The following is a 25,404-nucleotide window of genomic DNA, read 5'->3' as shown; positions in this document are numbered from 1 at the left end:
CAGCCAATTACCCAATTACTTTTGAGTAAGGGGGACTGTCTATTAAAAAAAGTCTGAAATTCCTACAGGCAATAACTCAATATGCTAATACCCTCAAAGCGACACTCTCCACTTTAACCTCATATTTGTTTAATTTCTAATCCACTGTACTGGAGTAGAGTCAAAACAAATTGTCACTGCCCAAAAAAATTCTGCACTGGATTACATATAGTGCCTACCAAAAGTACGGTAATGGTAATGAAAACGTATTTTCGGTAAACTTGACATTTGGGTTTGAGATGAAAAGATCAGACAAAAATACAGTTTTTATTTTATTGTATTTAGTACATGCGTATGTTTTACCATTCCACAAAAACAGCTGTTTTTCTGTTGATCCCCCACCCCCATTTAGCCGTGCAAAATTAAATTAACGGGGCGGTGTCTAGTCTTGATGTTGGCCTTTGCTTTCACTTTCCCACCGGAAAACACCATGCACACAGGACTGGCACACACCCGCGCGCGCCTTTTTTCTTACTTGCCCGCGCTCAAAGAAAGGCATCATCTACTGATTGCGCTTCCGTCGTTTGCTTATTTATAGTAGACGCTATGTATGACCTGAGCGTACGCTGATGCAAACTATCCTACATAGTCTTGTTTGTGGCACGTGTTCGATAGACCAATGGAAATGTTTGGGCGGGTCCCAGAGACCATGCAACAATCCCCCTTGTCAGTACCCCCAACAAACTGCCTACAAAATCCGTCTGGATAGCTATAACAGTGTTGTGGTATCAAGGAAAAGCCAACAAACCAGAACGTCCGGACACTCTGGAAGCGTTTATAGACAACTAACCTTGGGCGATTCACTTTTTTTTTTTGCATCTGAGACCGAGCTCACAAGGTAAGGCTTCCGCTCCCGTTTCGTTCTTTTCAAAATATTTACATCGAAACACGTTTTTCGTGTTTTGATTAATGATTCTATGGCGAATTGCCGTTTTTTTGTGATGTTTGTTCTCGTTTAATCGGGTTATTTATTCGTGAAATTTAACTTTCCTATTTATTATGTCGATGAGCGCGCACACACAGCGATGCACATGGTCTTCCAGGATCCATTTTAAGCTGATGCAACATAGCAAAGCAGTTGTCTGCTGTGGCTGATACGGGGTTTCTTTGATCGTCTGTAGTTTAGCATTAAAAAGTTGTATAGTTTGGTCTAATTTTGTTTTCTTATTTTATTTACGGTAATGTATTTATTTACTGAAATTAGGAAAGGACTCCCCGAAGGAACTGCCACAACTTCCTTCGCGGAGTCGTTTAGAGGCGGTATTTGGTGAACTGAGTATAGATAGCCAAAGCACGCGTGCATCTCCATTGCTGTAGGAAAAGGCGTGGGTAACCACGCAATCAGTTTTACCAGTGTGCCAGTAGTGCATTTTAATTCATGAGTAATCCGAACTTTAAACATTTTATTTGGATATTTTTAGTTGGCCATACGACAGAGTAATGCTAGAAAGTTAGTTGAGCAATACACATTACGTGGCGGCGCATTTTTCATTAGCCACAGAATTTAAGTTTAGAGTATAGTTGGCTAGCTAAGCAAGCTGAATAATTTTTGTTAATTTAGTTTGACTAGCGGTGCTCGGTAATAGCTCGTCGCATTCTCCGTTTAAAGCGTGGCGATACATTGCACCAACAAGTTTTGTGCTGGATAGAATATAGAATGTGTAGGTATTGTATAGTAGCCTATACATTGGCGAGAAATTAATATTGGTAAGCTACACAATATGAGTGAATATAAATTGTTTGAAAGAGACGCCGCGTTACTTTGGATGCGAAGAATCTCACATTCGAAGTTACTAAGGCGAAGTTTGAGCCTTGAATGGTTACAGCAAATTCATTAAATACACTTACGTTCCCAGCGTCATTTTTATGACGTGGGCCATATTGACGTTCTCGGCCATATGCTTTCCGCACCAAGCAGTAGGCCTACAGGTACAGATGTTTTCCGTGTAACTCGAGCAGTAACGGCAAGTTTAACGTTGCAGTCGTCCTAATAATATCGATTGATGTGATTGACTAATGGAATGTTTAGTCAATGACTCTTAAGTAAATCCAGTGCAGCCATACATTTAGCTTGTGCTCCAACGACTATTTCAGAACACATCCTGTGCATAAACAATTCACGTGTAAAATTACATTTGCGTGATGAAATCCCTCAAACGTGGGTTAAAGATGAGTAAGGGGCAAGAAATTCTGCATATAAATGAGGCCGTGGATACAAGACGATGCATTGTATAGAACGAAACAAGATTGCATAGTTGTAATATGTGGGCCACACCACTTTGGGTGGAGGGTTTGGAGAGAGTAGTGGGAAGTGACAGTTTTTACCAGTAAAAGAACAGAAGGAACAGTGCCAACAAATGATGCATGTCAATATATTTACGTAATGTTTGATGATTTGATAAACTGGCATGTTTTACATTTTAGACACAAAGTACAGCATTCGGGGTGGGGTGACTGAAGTACTTTTAAGTGTTGAGGAATACATTTAACCTCAGTTGCCCCATACCAGGCACTGTAGAGCCAGCTGGTCATCAGAGGCATCTGGAAGTATCCAATATATCTGCACTGCACACACAAACTAGATAAAGTTGACGGCCATTCTGGATACAGTTGATGACCCCTGCCTTTAAGGAAGTACCCATGAAGACACAACACCATTTTATTCTCTTATACACAATTCTGTAGTAAAAAAAAAAAAGCACCTCAAAAAACATATTACAAATGAACAGGTGAAATCATAAGTCGTTTGTATGATTATCATCATTTATCAACCAATTGGCACTTCTGAAAGGGAAAGAGCAGGAGTCTTTGTTGATTTAGATAGCAGGACTGCAGTCATTTCACATGGTTATTTCATAGTAGAATTTTATGAGGCCTCAATTTATTATGTGCGTGTACATTTACAACCAGTGACTGAACTATTCCGGTACAGGGTTATGACGCGATACATTTTCCCACCGACTGTACTGTTTGTACCCTCTTGCAGTCTGCCTGTCACCCGTGGGCTACATTTGTGTTGACAGAGTAAATGTACCGTGGTTCACTGTAGCCCACCCCGACCACATGGCTGGGAGTGGAGGGCTGTCATAAAGTAACCAAAGTGGAAAGGTCACATTCACAACAGTGCACAGGAGCTGGTGGCACCAGTAACACGTGAGTGGTTTGAGAGGGGGGGTGGATGGTGGTTCTCCCCCTCTTTCTTGAACCTGAGTGCATTTGACCTTTAAATTCTGCAGACTTGCATGCAAAAGCTTATTCCCCCCCTAAAAACCTAAATGGACCCATAACTGTGCTGGAGTTGGTCTCGGGGCTAGTTGCAAATGAACAGTGCTCTGCTGTACAGTTGCTGGAGAAGCAGTAATTCAGAGAAGTAAGATGGCCGACATTAACAAGTGGCACAAGTATGATTTGATCGTTGACGTTCTTTCCTAAACTGGTATGACAACCCACATAATTAATAGGAAAAATGCGTCAGTTCAACAGAAGTTTTATAGTGTGACCAAACTAGTGAGGGCACGGGGTGGAGGTAAAGAAAAATGCACTTCTTTACGAGCAACTCTGTACCTGCCCATTTTCTGTCATGGTCTGAAGACTCATCTCTTCAAGCTGTACCTGGATTAACTCCATCACTGCTCTACAGGCTAGTCCCAATCTAGGATTGCTTCAGTATATACACAGGTTATTCTATCTTTATCTGCTAATAGTTTCATATTACACTTGTATCGTTATCTTGATGTTGTTGGTCTATCATATCCTCATGCCTCATTCTAGTTTGACTTGTGATAAATTTATGACCTAGCCTATGCTTACTGTGTGAACTGAATTTAATGTCTTCATGGCTTATGGATGACCGTTACATAATGAGTATTGTACCTTATTGGAAATGTGTTTAGGAATTGTCCAGGGACCTTTGGTGTGCGCTTATTGTGCCTCGCTGTAAGATAAGTGTCTGCCAAATAAATGGGATGCATGGAATGTGGTTCAGACTCCAGAGTATATTTGTAAACAGCCCATGAAATTCCTGCAAATGGGGCACGATTTTATGACTGTATAAGACCATTAGGAGTCTGCCGTCACCTCTGGGTTCTTCTGAAAAGGGAGTTACGTAAGTTTTTAGGGAGAACTGTGATCATCTTTCAGTCCTATTAAAAACTGTACCAGTCGGTTAAAAGTGCCAAAGAAAATGGCATGTTTTTGCTTAAGCATTGTGAAATCAGTCTGGAAAATAAAATGGAGCGCTCCAAATAAAGGAATTGTCACCGAGCATTTTAGAGAGAGCAGTACGAGCTGTAATGGACTGAAAATAATATGGAGGCAATGGAAAAGCATTCAATTAGCCTGTACAGGACCGATTTCTTGGATCTGAACTGAAGCTAAAACCTGTGTGGCTCCAGAACCAGGGTTAAGGTTCATGGGTCTGTGGCGTAAGCCGTGCGTGTGTAAGCGAAGACGTGACCCTGGCATCCAGCGTGTTTTAAATGTAGCCGAGGACTGGCGTGAAGCTCTCCCACATCAAGCTCCTGTGTGCTGTAGGTGTTCCTAGTAGTATTGTTTTCACCAGCGTGTAGATTCAAACATAGGGCCTGTTCTCGGCAGTGTTCAGCCAGGCAACTGTGCCATCGTGGCTGGGCATGGTTCAGGTGTGAGGATGACAGGGCCCGATGTTTGTGTGGGAAGGTCAGAGCTGTTTAGAGGTATAAATCTGGCACAGGGCCCAAAGACCTGCCCAAGCCTCTCCTCCCCCAACAGCTGCTGTCACAAGGTGCTGTGCTGTCAGCGTCCTCTGTTGTGTCTCGTGGTGGTTTGTTTTGTGCCCTTCACATTCTTGCCCCTCCCTCCCTCCCTCCCTCCAGTAATATTGGCATTTAAAGTCTACTGGGCCTCATTTTTGTCTCATTAAAAAAACATTTTTTAAATCACAGAAGACAGTGGCCTGTTCATTCTCTGGGTGGGATGGGCAAGGAATGCATCATCATCATCATTGTTCGGTTTGATTTTTGGTTTGGGGGGGTGGGGATGGCCTTGAAGCTCCTCTAGCATAAAAGGCTGGGCTAAAGTTCTTTTTTTCTTTGCCAATACTGTTCCATGATTGATGAAGTTCATTGTCTGAACTTAATTTTCTTGGCCACAGCTACTGTGCTGTTATCCATTTCACAAGTCCCACTGAGGACATCTGACAATGGTTTGCTTCACACTGAACATCGGAGACATTTGGGGAATTTTGGCATTGGGCAGACCCAACTGCATGGACTGGAACTGCGTTCTTCAGCAGTGAGAGAACATCACTGTGGTGAAGATAATGCTGGTAATCTGAGTGCTCTAGTTGTCCCTTCTACCCAGGTGCCCCAAGTTTCTCCCGTGTGATGGTTTGGGAAGAAAATTGCATGCGTCACGTTGAAGAATTTCTCAGAACACAATAAAAAAGACTCAAACAGCAAGCAACTATGAATTACACTTATACCGCCAGATATGAATAGATGGATATAAATCAGCAAATCGGTCTCCTTGGAGATTGCAAATGTACCAATATAAAGAAATGAAATCATACATTAATCCAGCAATCTCACACAGGTTACAGGGTACATGTTTTGGATTCATGGTTAATCCCATTTTACTAACGTTTGCTTGGTTGAGTAACAGGGAAATGTTACTCATTTTTAGATTAATGTGTAGTTCATGTATTTAATGCATTTACTAGCTCTCTCTGTCTCATGACCAGCATGCCTGATGTTTTTGTTTCCCCCCTGCTGAGATCATAATGAAAACAGAAGCCCCGAGTGAATTGTGAACTTGAATAAACCGGAACGCGTGCGGGTTTGTAGGCGGGGCCCACAGAGCGAGTGTCCTCGCTGCTGATTGGAGGGCGACGGGGGCCGTGCCCCCTCCCTGCCCACCTGTTTAATTCAACCAGGCAGCAGGGGAGGCACGAGCAGGCCTGAGCATGCCACCCCCCACCCCCCAGTCTGCTGCATCTCTATGAGTACAGCACCTAAATATGGGAGGGGGAGAGTGTCACTCCCCTTATTCGTAATGCCTCATGTTCCTGCATGCCTGGAGGGGGCAGGGTGGGGACAGAAGGTGGGACGAGGACCACGTCAAATGCCCGCCCCTATCCTCGTGACTCTGTTCCACCCCTGCCCCGCCCCCCCCAAATCAGGGCTCAGTGCCAGACAGACCTGGGCAAAAATCTAAAAATAATCTTAAATAAAAATAAGAAATGTCTTTAAGGTAACGGGTGTGAGGCCTGGTGCGGTCTCACAGGGGCGTCTCACGTCGAAATGGGACTTGGCTTCGTCAGGAAAGTGCCATTTCTCACCAGAAACTCCAGTCGAGGTTTAATCCTCCTTAAGCGTGCTGGACTACCACTGCCTGCTAAACTGAGCGAATATCATGACATGCTAAACATTTTGCAGTGTAAAAAATAAAAAAATAATTAAAAAAAAAAACTTTCCCCCCCCACCCCCTATTTTAGTGGCGTTTTAAACCTGACTTGGTCGAGGTCACCTCTTTGCCCTTCGACAGCCTGAGCAAAGAGAGCAGTGTTTAGAGATTCCTGCCCCGTTCTCCACAGTGTGTGCTTAGCGAAGGACAGTGCTGCAGAACTGGCTGTGCCTCACGCTCACTTTCCTGATGTCGTCAGACAGGTTCCACACGGTGAAATATTAAAGGAACCTTGCTTTTGGGCTCTCCTCCCGGGTTTGAGAAGGCGTTTCACAAGGGCAGAAAATAAAAGCACTCATTAAATCGGTGATGGAAGTGGAAAAGTGAATCTTTATTAGAGGTGGTTGACCCTGTGCCATTGTTTTGTTGTGTGTGCTGGCCTGACATATGAGACCTGTGTTCAGTGAGGAATTTAATGCAGGTTGATGATGGACTTGGGCAGAGGGGTAGCACTGATACATCAGTCTTTAAAAGGAACTACGTCCTGATTTAATGGCATTGTGTCATCAATCCTAATCTAATGTCATTGTGTCTCCTGGATCCCTTTCCTGCTGGGGAAACTATTCATTTCTCCGAGCTGTAGTCTGCAGATGATACTTTGCATTTCCAGTTGCTAAGGCATGACTCATCTAGGAGTCCCTATGGCGTCCCTGGGTGTGGTTTGCCCTGGTGAGATGCATCCGGGAAGTTATGGTATCAGATGAATAGCCAGAAGCATTGTTCCATAATTGCTGTATTTTACTGATAAGGAAGTTACATTCTAGGGAAATTCCCCCTTTTGAAGTGAGACGGTATTGGGTTGCCGTGGCAGCTGGGGGATAAGGGCTGTGGAGTCGGCAGCAGTGTCCGCGGGAGCGTGAACGAGGGGGGGGCGGCGGCGGGTTTCGGACACCGGACGTCCGTACTGACCGAGACGTCCGGTGTGGCGGCTGACCGGCGTGACGCCAGAGTTTCCCCTCCCCTCTTCCCTCGTGTTGAACCACGCAGCTGCTTTGTGAATACGCGTCTGACTTTCACCTTGTGATGGACTGCCACGGATGACGGATTTTTAAAATGTAGTGGAGACATTAATATAATGCATCATTAATGCTTTTTAACCCCGTGGGGGAAAAATAAAATCTCCATAACTGAACACACCACTCAGATCAAGGGGGCAGAGGAGTGGCAATTGGTCAGCTGGGGCCTTCACCTCTTACTGAAGACTGAGGAACTTTAGAAGTTTTCTAAGAAAAACTTAGAGAAATAGCACATCACTGAGATCAAAATATTTATTAGTCTCTCTTCTTCCTCTCCAGGTTTATTCGTATACCCCTGACCTGTGACCCGTGACCCTTGACCTTCGCGCCATGGCCCTGGAGATGCTGAAGGGCTTTGGGAAGCAGCTGCTGAGGGTGAAGGTGGTGGACTGCAATGCGGAGGGCTCCCGCCTGGCGCGCTGCCTGGGCACCTTCGACCTGATCGCCCTGGGCGTGGGCAGCACGCTGGGCGCCGGCGTCTACGTGCTGGCGGGCGCCGTGGCGCGCGAGAACTCGGGCCCCGCCATCGTGCTCTCCTTCCTCATCGCCGCCCTGGCGTCCGTCCTGGCGGGCCTCTGCTACGCCGAGTTCGGCGCCCGCGTGCCCAGGACCGGCTCCGCCTACCTGTACAGCTACGTCACCGTGGGCGAGCTCTGGGCCTTCATCACCGGCTGGAACCTCATCCTCGCCTACATCATCGGTGAGAAGCGCGCGTTTGGGAGCCTTTACAGCTCCTGCTCTGCTATACATGCGAGACAGATGGGAAGAGACTGTCCCTTAGGTGCAGACTTGTGTATGCATGTTGTGTATAAATATACCTGTATGTCAGGGAGGATGATCTATAAATATTGGAGGTTGTTTATCCGATATGAACAGATTAGAGATGGAAAGGCAGAGTAGGGACTTTGGAATATGACGACACGTGTACACTGCATGGCCAGAAGTATGTGGACACCCGAACATCACACCCGTGTGTGCTTGTTGAACATCTCATTCCAAAACTGGGGGATTGATGTAGAGTGGTTTCCACTTTTGCTTTCATTCTTCTGGGAAGGCTTTCCACTAGATTTTGGAACATGGATGTGGGGATTGGCTTCCTTTCAGCTGCAAGAGCATTAATGAGTTTGGGCACTGAAGTTGGGCGTGTAAGGCCTGGCTCGCAGTCGGCATTCCAATTCATCCCAAAGGTCTTTGATGGGGTAGAGGTCAGGGCTCTGCAGGACAGTCAAGTTCTTCCTCACCAAACTCGGCAAACCATTTCTTTATGGACCTTGCTTTGTGAACGGGGGCATTGTCATTCTGAAACATGAAAAGGCCTTGCCCAAACTATTTCCACAATTTTCTAGAATGTCCTTGTACGCTGTAGCATTAAGATTTCCCTTCATTGGAACTAAGGGAAACCATGAAAAACAGACCATTATTCCTCCCTCCACCAAACTTTACAGTTGACAACGCATTCGGGCAAAGCCTTCTCCTGGCATTCGCCAAATCCAGATTCGTCCGTCAGACTGCGAGATAGTGAAGCGTAATTCATCACTCCAGTGAATGCGTTTCCAGTGCTCCAGAGTTCATTGGCAGTGTGCTTTACACCACTCTAGCCGACGCTTGGCATTGCGCATAGTGATATTAGGCTTGCATGCTGCTGCTTGGCCATTGAAACCCAGTTCATGAAGCTCCCAACGTAGTTCTTGTGCTGACATTGCTTCCAGAGGCAGTCTGGAATTCGGGAGTGAGTGACAAATCATTTTTACTTGTGCTTCAGCACTCGGCAGTCCTGTTCTGTCAGCTTGTGGCCTACTGCTTTGTGGCTGAGCTGTTGTTGCTCCTAGAAGTTTCCCTTTCACAGAAACAGTTGACCGGGGTAGCTCTAGCAGGGCAGGAAATCGACAAACTGACTTGTTGGGAAGGTGGCATCCTATGCCTATGCCACAGGCAGTCACTGAGCTCCTCAGTATCACCCATTCTACTACCAGTGTTTGTCTATGGAGATTTCATGGCTGTATGCTTGATTTTATGCACCTGTTGGCAATAGGTGTGGCTGAAATAGCCAAACCCACTAATACGAAATGGGTGTCCACATAACTTTTTGCCACGTAGCTTGTGTGTGAAACAGAGATCCGGGCTTTGTTTTATCTGAGGAAACTCAAGCATTTGAGTAGTTTTTAGCCCTACATTTACCTCAAGAAAATTTAGCGTTGTGTTGTTAGAGCTTCCCCCCCCCTTCTCTACCCCAGGAACGTTGAGCGTAGAGTTGTTTTGAGCTTTGTTTCTCTCCCCACATGTGTCTCAGGAACGTCGAGCGTAGCACGGGCCTGGAGCGCCACCTTTGACGAGCTGATCGGGAACCACATCGGGGAGTTCTGCCGGGTCCACATGGCCATGAAGGTGCCCGGCATCCTGGCGGAGTATCCGGACATGTTCGCTGTCGTCATCATCCTCATCCTGACGGGTAAGCGGCCTACCCGTCTCTCTCCCCGTCTCTGTCTCTGGACAGGAAGAGAGCATTGTCTGCGGAAAGGGAGGTGGAGAGATTTTACGTCCGGCAGCTAATGATCTCATGTAGGTGGGGCTAACTCAAACTAACATTACTGTACCAGTAGCGTAACACCTGCTACACTCAATGACTAAAACTAACCAGAACAAATCAGATTAGCGTAAGAAAATCTTGCAGGTTCCCTTTCAGGACCTCCAGAGAATGTCTTGATATGAAATGTGACCCTGGTGTTACTCTGCTCAGTGTTATACCTGTGCCATTTTTGTGGTATTTGGAAAAAAATGTGTGACCCTTTTTTGAATGTGATGGAAGTTTTGCATTTAACGAGTGCGCCACTTGTTGACCTGGCGGTGTCCGGTTGCCCTCTCTCCTCAGGCGTGCTCGCCTTCGGTGTGAAAGAGTCCGCCATGGTCAACAAGGTGTTCACCTGCATCAACGTGCTGGTGCTGCTGTTCGTGGTCGTCTCTGGCCTGGTGAAGGGCTCTCTCAAGAACTGGAACATCGTGCCCGAGGAGATCCTCAACGTCACCAACTCCTCCTCTGCCAAGTGAGTGAGAAACCCCCCCCCATATGCAGAACTTATGTTCAACATAAACTGTTTGCTTTAATGTGCAAAATTCCCCAAATGCCTTAATTTGTCCTTGTTAAATCATAGAACGGTTTGTTGTTTGCTAATGAGAACTACTTGGCACAACCGTGTGTGTATATTATTCATAATGTTCAGCACAGGGACGCATGCGTTTGCTAACGGGTCTGACTGTGTGACCCCAGCTTCTCACAGCTGCTGCCCTCGAAGGAGAGCCTGGGCGCTGGGGGGTTTGTTCCGTTCGGGTTCAGCGGGGTCCTGTCCGGGGCGGCCACCTGCTTCTACGCCTTCGTGGGCTTCGACTGCATCGCCACCACGGGTAAGACCGCGCCCCCCCCCCCCACCACGGTCCCGTTCCGAGGGCCGGTCGGACAGGAAGTACCAGGCTCCTACGCGAGCCCGAAAGCTCCAGGGTGTGGACAAGCCCAAAAACGGGCCGCCCTTGCGCTCACGCTCCTGGCATGAGTTCTGCTCTCTGACGGCCAGTGATAAGTAACCACAGACTCGTTACAAAAGGAGATGTTCAAATAGTGCTGCCATGACTCACAAAACAATAGCAACAGTTCAACCTTTAGGCCAGGCTGGGCTGGTGCCCCTACCTGATAAAACATGCTTCAGTGTTGCTATGAGACTATATAGTGATTCACTAAAATAGGATTCAATCTAACCTACATGAAGCTTTCCTGTCCCAAATCCTCCATACTTCAAGAAAAATGTTATTTAATGGTGGATTATTTCATATTGCTCGTTTAAAATACATCAGTGGGTCGTTTGATGGGACAGTCATGCCTTACTTGAGAACCTTACTCGATAATCTCCACATTTGTGAATCCCCGCTGGTGACGTGCATGCAAGGGAAACTGGACTGGAGCCGCTCTTAACGCTCCTCACCTCCTCTCTCCCCTGTCTCCTCTTCTTCCCCCCCCCTCCCTCCCTCCCGTCTCCTCCTCCCCCCAGGAGAGGAGGTGAAGAACCCGCAGAGGGCCATCCCCATCGGCATCGTGGCGTCGCTGCTCATCTGCTTCGTGGCGTACTTCGGCGTGTCGGCGGCGCTCACCGTCATGATGCCGTACTACCTGCTGGACAAGAACAGCCCCCTGCCCGTGGCCTTCAAGTACGTGGGCTGGGAGGGGGCCACCTACGCCGTGGCCGTGGGGTCCCTCTGCGCGCTCTCCACCAGGTGAGGGAAGGCGTGCGCCCGTTTTGGGGGGGGGGGGGTCATTTGTCAGTTCAGTTCAATAATTGGTAAGAAAAAAAAAAAAAAAGCAATAGAACAAGAATTGCATGTCAGTTCATGTGCTGGAATTGGCTGAATTGAAGTTTCTGATTCATCCTTCACAACCCTATCCAGCAGATTCACCCCGTGCGCCAGAGAGCAGAGGCCAGCAGTCATTAGAATTATGGTCAAAATGTAAAGTTGTACATTAACTGTTCCGGTTAGCTCCTGTTGATATTGAGAAATGGAGCCTAAACTACATGTGCCAATTATATTTGGCTGCTCCTGCTGTAGATGGTAGATAGCAAAGTGTTGATTGCTTCAACAGCATTCCTTTCAGTATAGAAATAGATCATTGTTTCCACTGAAAACCTGTATGTATACAAGCAGTGCACATGGGTTGCCTGGATTGCAGCCAAAAGAGGCTGCTCTGCTATGAAATGAGAGATGTTGTTGCTACAATTTTCCTGGGGTGTCATTTAAGAAATGGTTAATGGTTTAAATGGAATGTGGAAGTTTCTTGTACACTAATAGAACTGACTTGATTCTAGCCCATTTCAGTTAGCTGCTGTTCCTGCGTTGTTTTAAATGTGACTACTGTGCTGACTTGCATGGGCTGCTCTCTTGTTCCCTCTCCCCCCCGTTAGCCTGCTGGGTTCCATGTTCCCAATGCCCAGGGTCATCTGGGCCATGGCGGAGGACGGCCTGCTCTTCAAATTTTTGGCCAAAGTCAACACCAAAACCAAAACCCCCATAATCGCTACGCTAACCGCAGGCATTGTGGCAGGTGAGGCTGGGATGCAATCCCACTAACACACTGGTTCCCCCCCCCCCCCCCCCCAGCAACAGGAACACCCTTCCTACACACGCTCAACGCACCCCTGTTCCGAGTGCATCTGGCTGGACCCCCGTTTCTTTTGGCATATTTGATCAAGATTTAAATTATATATTTTTTAAAATTCTAGAAATTTCTGGTCCTGAACGTCCCCCCTGAACCAATAGTGTTTCCGCTTTATCGCTCTCGATTTCTGTTCCCTCGCTGTGAGTTTTCAGAACGTGCAAAAGCTGTGAGGCGTGGGTGCTTTTGGCGCCTTGGTCCTCAGTTGCTGTTTCGGACATGCGGGGTGCGAGAAGAGGGGGAGGGTACTTCCTGGCGATTCTCGCCGTGGCTGTGGTAGAAATACGGGCGTGTCCAGGCCTCGGATGCACACCGAACTGCAGTGGTTGAGACCGTGTCTCGGCGTACAGAGTAGTACACTTTTGTTCTTAAAATTTGTACCCCTCTACCTCACCCCACCCCTCCCAGTCTGCTGGGATCCATGTTCCCCTTGCCACGCATTATCTTTTCCATGGCGAGGGATGGGCTGCTCTTCTCGTTTCTGGCTCGGGTGAGCGAGAGGAAGACGCCCCTCGTCTCCACAATGGCGGCGGGCGTCATGTCCGGTAAGCTCGGGTGTCCAGCTGCAGCGTCGCTTCGGCCACCGTCATAACACCGGTGGCCACCAGAGGGCGAGACGCGCTAATGTGCTGCGGTCCCGTTTTAGTTCCACTTTGGACTGACCAATGAAAACCCGCTCTGATTTCAACATGCGACTTGTAATATTTATGCTAAAACGATCTAATAGCAGTCGGGTTTTCCTGGAAAATGTTCTTGCATATATGCAAAAATCCCCAGTACAGACTGCGAATGTGGTAGTTATCCTGTGGTAATTATTGGGAGGTGTGTGCACCGTTAGAGTGATTTAACGCTTTTAATTTTGTTAGTTAATGCCTGATTTCATCAGCAGTTTCTCCTGTAAGCTGAAGCGAAACCCATGGGTGAATGTGATCTTGGTGAAATTAACCACAGATTGTTTGCACTGACCTGGAGTTACTGCATTAAGGGCAGCGTCCATAAGCACTGGACCCTGTGAGATCAAAATGATCCTAAATGCAGTGATTAATTGCATATACGTTCAGAATGTCAATAACTCAAATACATAAGTTACCATTTGGGTCTGAAATTGTACCATGTGCTCTGGGCTTGAAGGGCTTTTTGTAATGATTCATGTGTAACTGGATTGTTTCCCTCTCTCTTTCCACAGCGATCATGGCTTTCCTGTTTGACCTGAAGGATCTGGTTGACCTGATGTCTATCGGCACGCTGCTTGCTTACACCTTGGTGGCCGCCTGTGTACTTGTTCTCAGGTGAGCACCTTTTAAATGGTGCTGTACCTGAATGTCCATTCAGGAAAACGTGCCATAAATCAATCATGACTGAAGTTGTTGTATAATGCTTAGGGTGTGGGTTTGATTCCTAGCTGGAATGCGGCTGCCATTTTACCCTTGGAACAACGTACTTAATGTAAATTGCTTCAGTGAATATCCAGCTGTGAATAGAGATTGCATGAAAAAATAATGGCGTAAGTCACGCTGGATAAGAGCATGTAATTGCTTTGTGCGCTATAAAATATAGTAAGTTCTTCACAAGTTTCTTTTTTGTTAAGTCATTTAGTTCCTATTCTTGTGTTAATGCGTTAATCCCTTTGTGTTACCGGCAGCGGGTCGGGTATCTGGTTCCAGGTGTTATGATCCCTCTTCTCTGTTCCAGGTACCAGCCGGAACAGCCCAACTCGGTGTACCAGATGGCCAACATGCAGGACGACTGCGAGATGAACGAGTCCGTGAGCAACACCAGCGTGGGCATCCTGCCCGACGTGGAGGAACAGTTCACATTGGGCGTCGTGCTCTACCCCCCCAACCCGGACCCTTCGGCCATCTCCGGCTTCATAGTCAACGTGTGCACCAGCCTGCTGGGTAAGACCCCGCCATGCCCTCTGCATGAGTCACAACGCACCCCAGTGCCAGTTCTCATTCAGTTTTTGGGAATTCTCACGACGTGGCTTGGCTTTTTCCCCCCCCCATCATGCTCAACCAGCTCACTTCCAGATATTTGCCGTTTCTCCCTCCCCCACTCCCCTCCCGCTCACTCCTGTTCCTCCACAGGGTTCCTGATATTCCTGTTCTGTGTGGTGGCGGTCCAGGGTGGGATGGCGGCTTGGTCCTTGACAGTGCTAGTCATCTTGGCTGTGGGCTGTCTGGCGATCACCATGGTCATTTGGAGGCAGCCTGAGAGCAAAGCCAAGCTGTCATTCAAGGTCTGTGGCTCCTCCCACATTTTAGTACTTTGCAAAAGACTGGGCCAGACATGGGCCAATTGCTCATTTTAAATACTGGATGCTGATTTAAATCGTGATCATGTCGGCTGGATCATATTGATAATTTCCCACCGTATTGGATCATAATCATAGCATATTGGCAAATACAAAACTGTTGCCTCGTGAATTGAAATCGTATCCTATCATGGTGAAACCTGAGGTTTACACCCATAAGAGACCCAGGCTGGCCAAGGCTGAACGTCCGCTTTCTATCTTCACCAGGGGTAGAATCGCAAGATCCCTTCAAAACCTTAGCTCAAAAACATGCGTCTTATTATCTACAAAATGGCCGTGAGACTATGAATTATGATAATTATCCCTCCACTCCCATAAAAATTTTTTTTTTAAAAACAAAAGTTAAGAAAGCAAAGAGACTGCAGAACACACAAACGCAGTGTGTTAATGTGCGTCTCTGTCTGTCTTAGGTCCCTCTCCTGCCCTTCCTACCCGTGGCCAGCATGTTCATTAATGTGTACCTGATGATGCAGCTGGACAGAGGCACCTGGATACGTTTCGCCTTCTGGATGGTCATAGGTGAGCTTCACATCTCACAACCTTGCATATGTTCAGTTTTCCCCGACTTCCCAAGCCTCTTGAATTCAAGCCTCATCACCACAGTCCAGCTGAGTCATAGCCAGCAATCCACAAGACGCAGTTCATCATCACTGACCCCGTCCGCTTTATTCAAATCTTCTGAAGAGACTGACCGAATCGGTTTGCAATTTAATATTGGGGTTTGACATTTGGTCATTTATCAGATTCTCCAGAGCAGCTAAAAATAAGAACCCGTAACAGTCGTTTTATCTGGAAAGGGTCGGTTAGGTGCAGGTTTGTGTTTTTTTGCGCATCACCAAGACACCTGATTCTACTTACCAAAGTCTTGATCGAAGGCCGCGATTGGTTAATCTGTTGAATCGGGTGTTGTAGTGTTTGGCTAAAGCAATAACCTGCACCCACATCGGCCCTTTTAGGATAAGATAAGATTGGACACCCCTGACTTAAGCAAGGACATTGGAAAAGGGCGGAGGGGCAACAACACCCCCCACATTTTCTCCATTTTTAACATTGGGAAACCTCTGGGTTTAAAATGCATTTGGGAGCAGTTTGCCTCCCCTCCCTTGGAGGGAGGGCTTTGTCGGTGCAGAGAACGGAATGCGGGAAATGTCGCTCGGCCGTTTCGCTGCCATTACGCAGTTATGCGGACGGGTTCGGCGCAGTGCGTCAGTCACATTCCTCTCTCTCCCCCCTCAGGGTTCGTCATCTACTTCACCTACGGCATTCGAAACAGCGCGGAGGGCGCGGCCGACTCCGACGGCAGCGAGGACAAGCCCCCCCACACGCCCAACGTGGAGGCCACGCTTCCTGAAAAAGAGGCCTTCCTTAGCAACGGCGTGGAGGCCAGAGAAGAGGAATAGTGCGCCCCTTAAGAATCTGGGGCGAAGGGACGACACGACACCCCCCGATGTCTGGCCTTTTAAATTTACACTCGTAAGACGGTTTAAAAATATTGTGCACATCAAAAAGGGACCTTGCCCAAGTGAACTTGAATTGTGGGCCACAACGAACCTTCAACCTACCTGCCAAAGCGGGCTCTTCGGGAACTGGTGGCCACTACCTTGCCTGTACACTCTCGTAACATCAAAAGTTTTTTTCTTATGTTGATCATTTATTTCAGAAGTTGTGAAAACCAAAGAAAATGCATTTGGGTCAGTGGATGCCACGTACAACAGCAGAAAATCGAACTGCAGTTTGTTTTACGCACGCATCCAATGTAAGCACTGTCCATCCGTGTTTTGAAGTGCTTCCCAAATGCTGGGTTTGTAAGTTAGCGCTTCGCGGCTTCGGGTGTTCCTCCTGTCAAACCGCTTGCTTTCGGCTTTGCAGCCAGTCGTCCTACAGTACCGCAGATGTGCGTTCGTCATCTGCACTGACTTTGACCGGGGACAACAGTTCAAACAGTCCAAGTTGGTCTTGGATATCAGGTCAATATTGTTAGGGGTGGAAAATCCACGTTCGGAAAGTCCAATCACCTTGAATTCTTTAGCCAGGCTATGGAACTAATTGCTGAAATCAGCTGGCTGAGTTCATGGATGGAAGAAACGCTACAGTTTCTACGGCTACAATTTTTTACCTTCTGACTCCTGAACTTTCCACCTCCGAATATTGTTGATGAAATCAGTGGGCAGCAATGCTAAGTGCCGGTACAGCCTCTCATCTCTGAAGATGTATGTTTAAATGTAATGGTGAAGTTCTCATTCAGTGTAATGTTAACCTTCAGGTGCTTGACATTCTACATCCAGATGATGGAAGTGCGAGAGGTGACCTTGCGTGCCAGGGTCATCAGCTTTAAAGACTTTCCCTGTGGTCTCTTGCCGGTTGATTTCATCATTCATTTTTATTTTTTTTCCTTAAATGGTAACAAGTGGTATAAAGTTCTTCTCATTTTAAAAAGGGAGTTTAATATAAGCGTAGGTCTCGCACATTACTATGAAATTTCTTGTATTCTATACTTCTTTTGTTCCTCCAGCATTACCACATTTTTACATTTCTCTCTAAATATGATTATAAATTTATAATCAGTGACGAGGGAATGCGCAGCAGCTCCAGATACTGTCTCTCTGTCCTTGCGTATGCTTTCAGATGGGAGTTGGCTGCTTTTTAAAAAAAATTTTTAAAATGAACTTTTTTTTGGTCCTTCACTACATTGAACTGGGGGGACACTGAAGTGGATTTGACAGTAAATTCACAACTCCACAATTTTAAAATCCTAAAATTAAGCCTTTTAATTCAGTTTTGTACATCTGTGCCATATACAAAAAATCCAAAGTGGTGTGTGAAATGAAGTTACCAAAATGGGCATGCTCGTGTGCTAGTGAGCTTTTCACTAGATCCGTAGGGAGAATTGAATGCATTTCATGTGCCATGAAATATTTAGTGTTTTTCATTGTATAAATGTACAATGCTTTGTACAGTCTTGTTGTAAATAATAATCTGTATATTTTTATGATAAATTATTGAATTGCAGATCCTATTTTAAAGAGCCGTGGTTTGTGCATATACTTTGCACAGAAATCTTGTGCAGTGGGGTCAGGATCTCAGATCGATGGTGTGTAGCTACAGTTGTTGTCTGTCTCTGGAAGGGCGTGTGGCTAAGTGCTGTTACTTTATTTGGTGTGCAGAAGTATTTCTTTCGGTATGAAACGTGAAATCGTTGCCTTCCTTGTATGGGACTGAAGCCTGGGGCTAGCAAAGGCTTTGCTCGTTGCACTAATTCAAGGCTTTGCGCCAACTGCATTTTCTGAAGAGGTCTGTTCGAAGTATGCAGTGTCATTACGTTCACCCGGGTACAGTTAGACAAGTCTGCTTGTCGGGATCTTTGGGTGTATACAATTTTAGCTGTGCCTTGAATGTACCAAATGAGCACAATATATTTCTGTGGCAGAAGAGGTTAACAGGTACTTGTCTTTGTCCATGTGATTTTTCTGTCCATTTTTGCTTTCTGTTCTTGATGGGGTTTGGGGGGGAATTGAGTTGATGTTCACACTGCTTCCAAAATGCTGTTACTCTGGAGTGGTGTGTTAACAGTACCACTAGATTGTGCGCAAGTGCATAACCGAGGGATGAGTCAAGCTTTCTGCAGCTAAGCCTGCGTTAACATCTTTACAGGGCCATTTAACCTGTGTGTGAGTATTATTGGGACCTTGGGAGATCAGATCTACATTCACTGTAAATTGCGTTTCCTTTTTTACAGTAAAAATGGATTTAAATCATTGTGCCGAGGGCCCTAAAACCACAGGCCCTACAACTTCAGGCGGCTCCTTGGCTCCAAAAATCCGATCTGTGTGCGTTACGTTTTACTTTCGTTACAGGAATGTCTGCTATGTGCATTCGGCCCATCAGTGCGGTGCAAGTTAGTACACGTGTGTACACACCCACTTTTGGAAGGTCACGCATTTCATCTGAAATACAGTATGTAGTCTTCCCAGTTTGTGCATATGTATCATGTACGTGTGCCTTTGTGTGGACATTTTCCCTTGAAGTGGTTTTATTAATTTAATTGAAAACATTTACTGCTGGGTCCTGCATTTGCTGCTGTTAATAAATGCTTGTCAAAATTTGAAATAAATTGTTAATTTTCCCATAATTTGCATAACACTTGTTGTATCCACTGTTGAAGCGAAATGTTACCAAAAAAAAAGAAAAGACAACCCATGTGTCCAAGCACCATGCTGGACATAGCCTGCATAACACTGACAAATATCTGATCACTAGTACACCAGTTAAACTTCATTTCAATTTTTCATTACTGCGAAAAGGGGGTCTCGGTTGAGTCACGATTTAAGTTGATCGTTTGACCTCATCGATGTGATCAGCAAACTACGGTCACAAGAGAATTCCCCTAGTCCCGCCGGTCTGTACAGTGGGATTTGTCGTTCGGGACTACTTTTTATCCCGAGTGACTGAACAGTTGTAGCATTGGGGTTAAAAACTGACCGTAATACAGAAATAAAGGCCTCGACAACGTTTTCTCTGGGGTGTTTACGATCTGGCTGCGAGGCCACGTGCGCCTGTGCTACCTGTACACAGGTAGAGTTCCACGAAGCAGCCGATAGGGGGCAGTCCTGATTTTAAAATGGCCTAAACTTGAAAGCAAGCGGACTCAAAGCGCAAAGGAACGGCGACCGCTTTCCGTACCGTGCGAGGGGTTTGTTTGCCCCTACCCCCTCCCCCTTCCTTGTGATGCTGCGGAGCGTTTGGTACCTTTCAGCGTACAAGGTGGGAAATAAGACGTACAAGCTTTCGCCCCCTCACGGCCTCGACACTGTAATGCGGAATTAATAAACAAGGTAAGATACGCGCTTGACATTAGATAATGCGGAATAACGGTGTTAATGGTGATTTGATTCTTTGTGTCGCTAGACTGTATACGGATGGAGATGCCATCTAAAAACATTCCCTAGCACACTGGCGTGATTATACTTGCATACGTTACGCATATCTGGCGAATGACTAGATTCTGAGGGAGCTGGTATTGGATGGGTGTCAATAAAATCGCACGTTCTGTTTGTTGTCAGGACGTGTACAATGGTGCATTTTGTTTGTTTCAGAACAGGTATGCTTGTACGGGGGGCGACTAGCAGCGCTCCACAATTAAACAGAACTTCGCGTTACATTTAATTTATTATTTCAATGGAAGGTTACCAATACAATGTCATTTAGTTTCTCTATTAGCGATTTGGCATGTTATGGTCTCTGCTCGCAGTGCTTTGAAAAGAAAAATTAGCCAATTCCTGGATTTGCCGTCGAATATCTCAAATTATTTAAAATCTGTTTTGAGTTCTCTCGGTTTTATATCTAGCCTATGCGCCATTATTGTCCATTTATATAAAAATATATAGCGTGTCTTTTATTATTTTTATTTTTTATTTGCATGAGCTGTTGAATATTGACGACGTGTGTTTGCGCATATACATGCGTGCGTTTGTACTCGTAATGTAGATTTCTGTATCGATAAATAAGCTACGGAGTCTTTTTGTGATACGACGCAGTTTAATTCAGTTAATATCCGCCATCTATATAAGCCACATGTAAGACCAGCCGCGCTCGCTTCCAACCCTTGACATCGCAAGCTGCCAGTACAAGTCCTTTCGCTACAGGGTACACATGGCTTCTCAGTATGGTTGGAAAAACGCTCCCATCTCGTTGCGCCACTTGCGGGGTGTGTAGGTGTTGTGTAATAGCGAGCGCGGTGATTCGCTGTCATTCATCGTGCTTGGAGCGACCCTGTCTGTTCGACGTAGGTTTTATACCACGACTAGGAAAACAGTCATTGTTTTGGTAATATTGGTGAAATTAGTTCAAGCGAACTACAGAAGGCTACCGTCGTTGCGTCAATCTCCGGATCACATATATAGGCTTCTGAAAAACATGGTCCTGTCCTGGTCTAATTTCAGCCAAAATCTGAGTCCTACCATGTTTAATTTCTACACTTCCTTTATTTCAGTTTCTAAGACAGTTTACTTGGATGCATTTATTTTAAGCAAACGAGGAACCAAGAAGTACAATTTTCGTGACAGCCACTTTAAGTACAGAGTAACTTAGGCTTCACTCATGCCCCCATTTTATCAGCTGGCCGCCACTTCAGTTTAGCCCCATAAATTGTACTTAATGAGAGTGCCCACAATTCTTTGCAAGAGCAGTGAACCATAGTTAGATATTACATGTAAATAACAGGAATGGAATGGTATAGCAACAGACCATCCTAAATGTGAAAGCAGTTTACATTAAACTATATAGTATCAAATTAGATAGTTGGTTTAAATGAATAGCCGCTGAAATTATTCCACAGGCTACAAACCTAGCATGTTGGTAACACTCTAATAAGTGCAAACTGGCCTCAAGGGAGTCTATTTACGTAGCATAACGTGTAAATGTGGACCCGTGCAAATTAATTTGTCCAACAAGAACCATCGAGTCTCTGGTGTACCATCAGTAGAACTGAAAATGGGCCAACATAAAAGGTGTTTTAATTATGCCACCAGGCTTTATTCATTCATTTAACCTTTATATTTCACCAGGATGTTATCAGGTTAAATCCTTTAAGGGAGACCTGGCCAAAACTGCAGTCATAAAATGCAGCAAAAAAGTTTAGTACCAAAGAGACAGACACACACACAGCAGTAAAGAAGCATGTAACACTTGTACAAAGCCAATTAATGCACCCCACACACCCCTTACAAAAAGAAAAAAACAAAGAAAAAAAAAAACCTCCCAACAAGGACACGTCAGAGTCCTAAGAGTCCTATGAACAATTGATTTAAAATGACCTGTGCCAATAGTACTGCCTCCATTTTCAGCATTTTGAGATACACTCAGTGGGCATGGAATAAGAAACACAGGAGGCCACCGGCAAATTCGTCCAGTAGGCTCAACTGGACCTCTGGAATCCCTACTGGATGCAATGCCTGTGACCATAATTTATAACGGACAGTTATTTTACGTAAGCATATTGAATGGGCTTGCCCTGAATGGACTTGCTCCGCCTCTAGTAAATCGGCACTATTTGTTTTGGTGCTAGCATCAGCCCAAGTGCCGCATCTCAAAGGCCAACCCCGCTGCGCTGCACGCCAGGATTAAGGCCCGCTTGACCTTTTGTTGTGAAGCACATTCGGTTGACTGCCTTGAAGAGCAAGGGGGTCCACCATTCTGTTGTGCCAATAGATGAGTGGGTCAGATGTTTTGACAAATCACTCATTGAGCTGTTAGTCCTCCACACTGAAGGTGGAGAATCAAGCCAAAAAAATAAAATCCCTGGTAGTGCATCAAAAATAAAAAAATGTAATTTACCAGCCAATGAAGTGGGGTGAGGGGGGTGGGGGAGGGTGCTTGAACCAGCTTCTCTGCAGACGTCTAGAGATGGAGTAGAGCATGTGCTGTCAAGGCAGCACTTTATGGGGCTCCGTTACTTCCCCCAAAAACATTTAAATCTGCTGCTTTCATCACTGTCCCAACTGGCAGTTAGGCAAGCCCTGCAAGCTTGAAAGGTGGGTTCAGCCTTGGACTTCACCTTTAGCCTTGCAATTGTCCAATCGAACAGTGGCACCGAAGACTCGTGCTGCGCTGCACTGCACATGGGAGATTTTGCCTGAGGAAGAGCTGGGACAAGTTTCAGGACACCAGATTGGTCAATGCTTTGTGGGTGGAGACTATGGCTTTTCAGGGCATCGGATTGGCAAAGGCTTTGTGGGTGGGGACAACAGGATGGAGCCTGAGGCTTTGAACCGCTACCAAGTGGAATGGAATTGGCTGTCTCTCAGGTCTTAATGTGAGTTTGTAGCTGTTGTCTGATATTACCCTTATATTCTCATTATCTTGATCTCAAACATTAGCCTTTTGAGAGATTAGTTTCTATATTCTAACCATTTATATATAATTTAAGGACTTTTAGATTAAAAAGAGATTGGACCACAATGAAGAAAAAGCATGGTTGAGGATCAAACTCAACTTCACTGAGGGATATGGACTGCACCACACATCTCGCCGATCCATTTTACTGCAAGAGAGGTCACAACATTGTGATCTGCGCCATCAATAAGAGGAAAGCAGAACGAAGGTTCCTCATGGTGTTATGCTTTGAATTTAAAATGAGTCATTTACACAAAATATGCAAGTGGCTTAGTCATGGATATTACGTGTAGCAGGCAAAGCCCTGATCTTTATTCACGAAGACCCATTTCCAGAATTAACCCAACTATCATCACATTGTACTTTAGTGAGATCTTCATGGTAGCCTACGGTCCAGTTGGGGTCAGTACCGAGTCTGGGCTCAAAACATTACAGACAGCAGTTGGGACACATTTGGGTGACAAAATAGGCTAATCTGTAGTACAGAAGTGCATATTGCCCCATGGTAATGCCTCTGGAGGTTTTTAGGTCAACTGCTGCACTCAGCAGATCAGGTCTTCCTGTTTTTACTTCCTGTAGGATGCAGGTTCCTCAAGAGAGGAGGCAGTGATGGAAGATCACTTCCTTCATAGCAAAGGGGTACAAGTCCACTTATTTCTGCTTCAAATTGTGTACAATGGAAATACATTTGGTTAAGTATGACACTACAGCAATATCAGTTTTTGGCAATTTAATCCTTTAGTTTCTGATTGGGAAGTTCATAATTTGCACATTGGGTTTAGCTTCATTATCTTGACCTTTCATAGGGAGTTAGTTACAGGACAGGGAAATGAGCAAACCAGTGCCCCCGCCTCGGCCAGAGGCCCTGGGGGTGTGCGAGAAGGAGTATCCCCGCAGACAGTGCAGCTGGAGTGGCGGTGTTATCAAGAGTGATCCAGGTTTCTGTGAGAGCCAGGAAGTCAAGAGACTTTGTCTTGGCAAAGACAGTACATTACATTTATTTGGCAGACGCTTTTATCCAACATGTAAGAAGTGTCATGTAAAAAAAAGATTGAGTGAAATATACAGCGTGGTGGTGGTTAGTCTAGGTATAGTCTGAAGAGATGAGTCTTCAGGCCACGGCGGAAGATGGGTAGTGAGGGGGAGGTTCGGAGAGCGACGTTCCACCACTGGGGAGCTAGGGTGGAGAAGCTCCGTGATGAAGCTAAAACAAAATGAACCAGAGATACGCTTCTGAAAACGCGGAGTAGTAGCCGATGACAATCAGATGCACACTGAATAAACCACTGGGTTAGCACGCAGTGCTTAAGTAGCACCAGGTGAAACTACTCAAAATGAACAAGACAATACAGGGCTATTTGAAACAGTACCACAAACTACATACAACTGTGTTCAACTAACACACAACCATGTTCTCTGACAGCTGAAACAGAATTAAGCAGAGATACGCTTATCTGAAAACGCGGAGTAGTAGCCGAGACAAACAGATGCACACTGACCCCTCCAAAACATCTGGTAAAATGTAAAGCACATTTTGAAAAATTACACTGAATGTGGAGCTGGGAGACAAAAACAACGATTGAATTGTGTGTAAATGACTCCCATCAGCAACAAATTCTGTCTGATTTGTTGTTTGTACCGGAAAGGCCATTTGCACTCCGGCTTTTTTTTTTCCCCCCAAACCTCCTGTTCAGCTCACTGAAAATACAAATCACCCATAATTATTTTGAAAAATGTTACTGACATTAGTCCAAATTGCATAGTCCAAATTGAAGTGGGGGCCATCCGGTTTCCTTACATTAGTTTGATTCTGGGCAGTCCCAACATCCCTGGCTCTCTCGTCTACTGACATTCATTCTCAACACCTCATCGTGCAACAAAACCTTTTCCTTCCAATTACTGGCAGTCACAGTGATCCATCACATTGGATCAGCTGAGTGAGATTTGTAGAGTGGTACAGATAGGGAGACTCTAAAAGCAGCTCAGACACAGAGTGGCACACATAGGCTGCAGGTTTCCCCCTCAACCTGCCGTCACCTGAAATGCCTGTGGCTGTGTCAGTTCAGTTCTTTTAAGAGGCTAATTTCTCATCATTTAAAATACTGTAGGAGAGAAGCAGATTAATCTGGTGTTGGAAGGTTTAGATAAGGGGACAAATATGAAGAAGCTCTTCTCGAACATCCAAGGTAAAAACCCTGAGGAAAGCTCATTTGCTAGAACATGTTGGCAGTTTGTAATGTGTGCAACATCCAAGCCTGGTGTTTGATTTACAGTTGTGCGCTTGCTGCCTAATAGGGATCATATCAACTATCAAATTACAACAATTCAACCATGGCATCAATTGATTACAGGGACCAGTCTTCAGATTTGTGTAAATGAGTAAATATTGAAGGCAGCGTTTTATTCCTTCATCAGCATGTATGAAGGAGAGCCAGTGCATAAATCATGTACATTATTCATCTTCCTGCTGGAAGGTGCGATTGGATGCCAATCCATTTGCAGTGAGTAAT

General features: G+C 45.6%; 2 protein-coding genes across 2 annotated transcripts in view; both read left to right on the top strand.

Annotated features, from left to right (window-relative positions):
- The first annotated feature begins 487 nt into the window (after positions 1–487).
- Positions 488–19,133, top strand: LOC135235859 (high affinity cationic amino acid transporter 1-like). Its single transcript, XM_064301808.1, has 12 exons — positions 488–877; positions 7,776–8,196; positions 9,787–9,945; positions 10,366–10,537; positions 10,762–10,895; positions 11,534–11,756; positions 12,440–12,579; positions 13,877–13,979; positions 14,383–14,588; positions 14,778–14,929; positions 15,415–15,523; positions 16,241–19,133. The coding sequence occupies exons 2-12, from the start codon at positions 7,827–7,829 to the stop codon at positions 16,402–16,404; spliced, it is 1,932 nt and encodes a 643-aa protein (XP_064157878.1). The 5' UTR covers positions 488–877; positions 7,776–7,826; the 3' UTR covers positions 16,405–19,133.
- Positions 19,134–19,209: 76 nt separating this feature from the next.
- mtus2b (microtubule associated tumor suppressor candidate 2b) overlaps positions 19,210–25,404 on the top strand; it is a 73,493-nt gene continuing 67,298 nt past the window's right edge. The window contains exon 1 of the mRNA XM_064301804.1: positions 19,210–19,836. The gene's annotated coding sequence lies outside the window, so the exon portion shown is untranslated. The remainder of the gene's footprint in view (positions 19,837–25,404) is intronic.

Source organism: Anguilla rostrata, chromosome 12 (assembly GCF_018555375.3).
Source record: "Anguilla rostrata isolate EN2019 chromosome 12, ASM1855537v3, whole genome shotgun sequence".
NCBI lineage: Eukaryota > Metazoa > Chordata > Actinopteri > Anguilliformes > Anguillidae > Anguilla > Anguilla rostrata.
The sequence above is the reverse complement of the archived record's forward strand: the minus strand, read 5'-3'. Positions and strand labels throughout refer to the sequence as shown.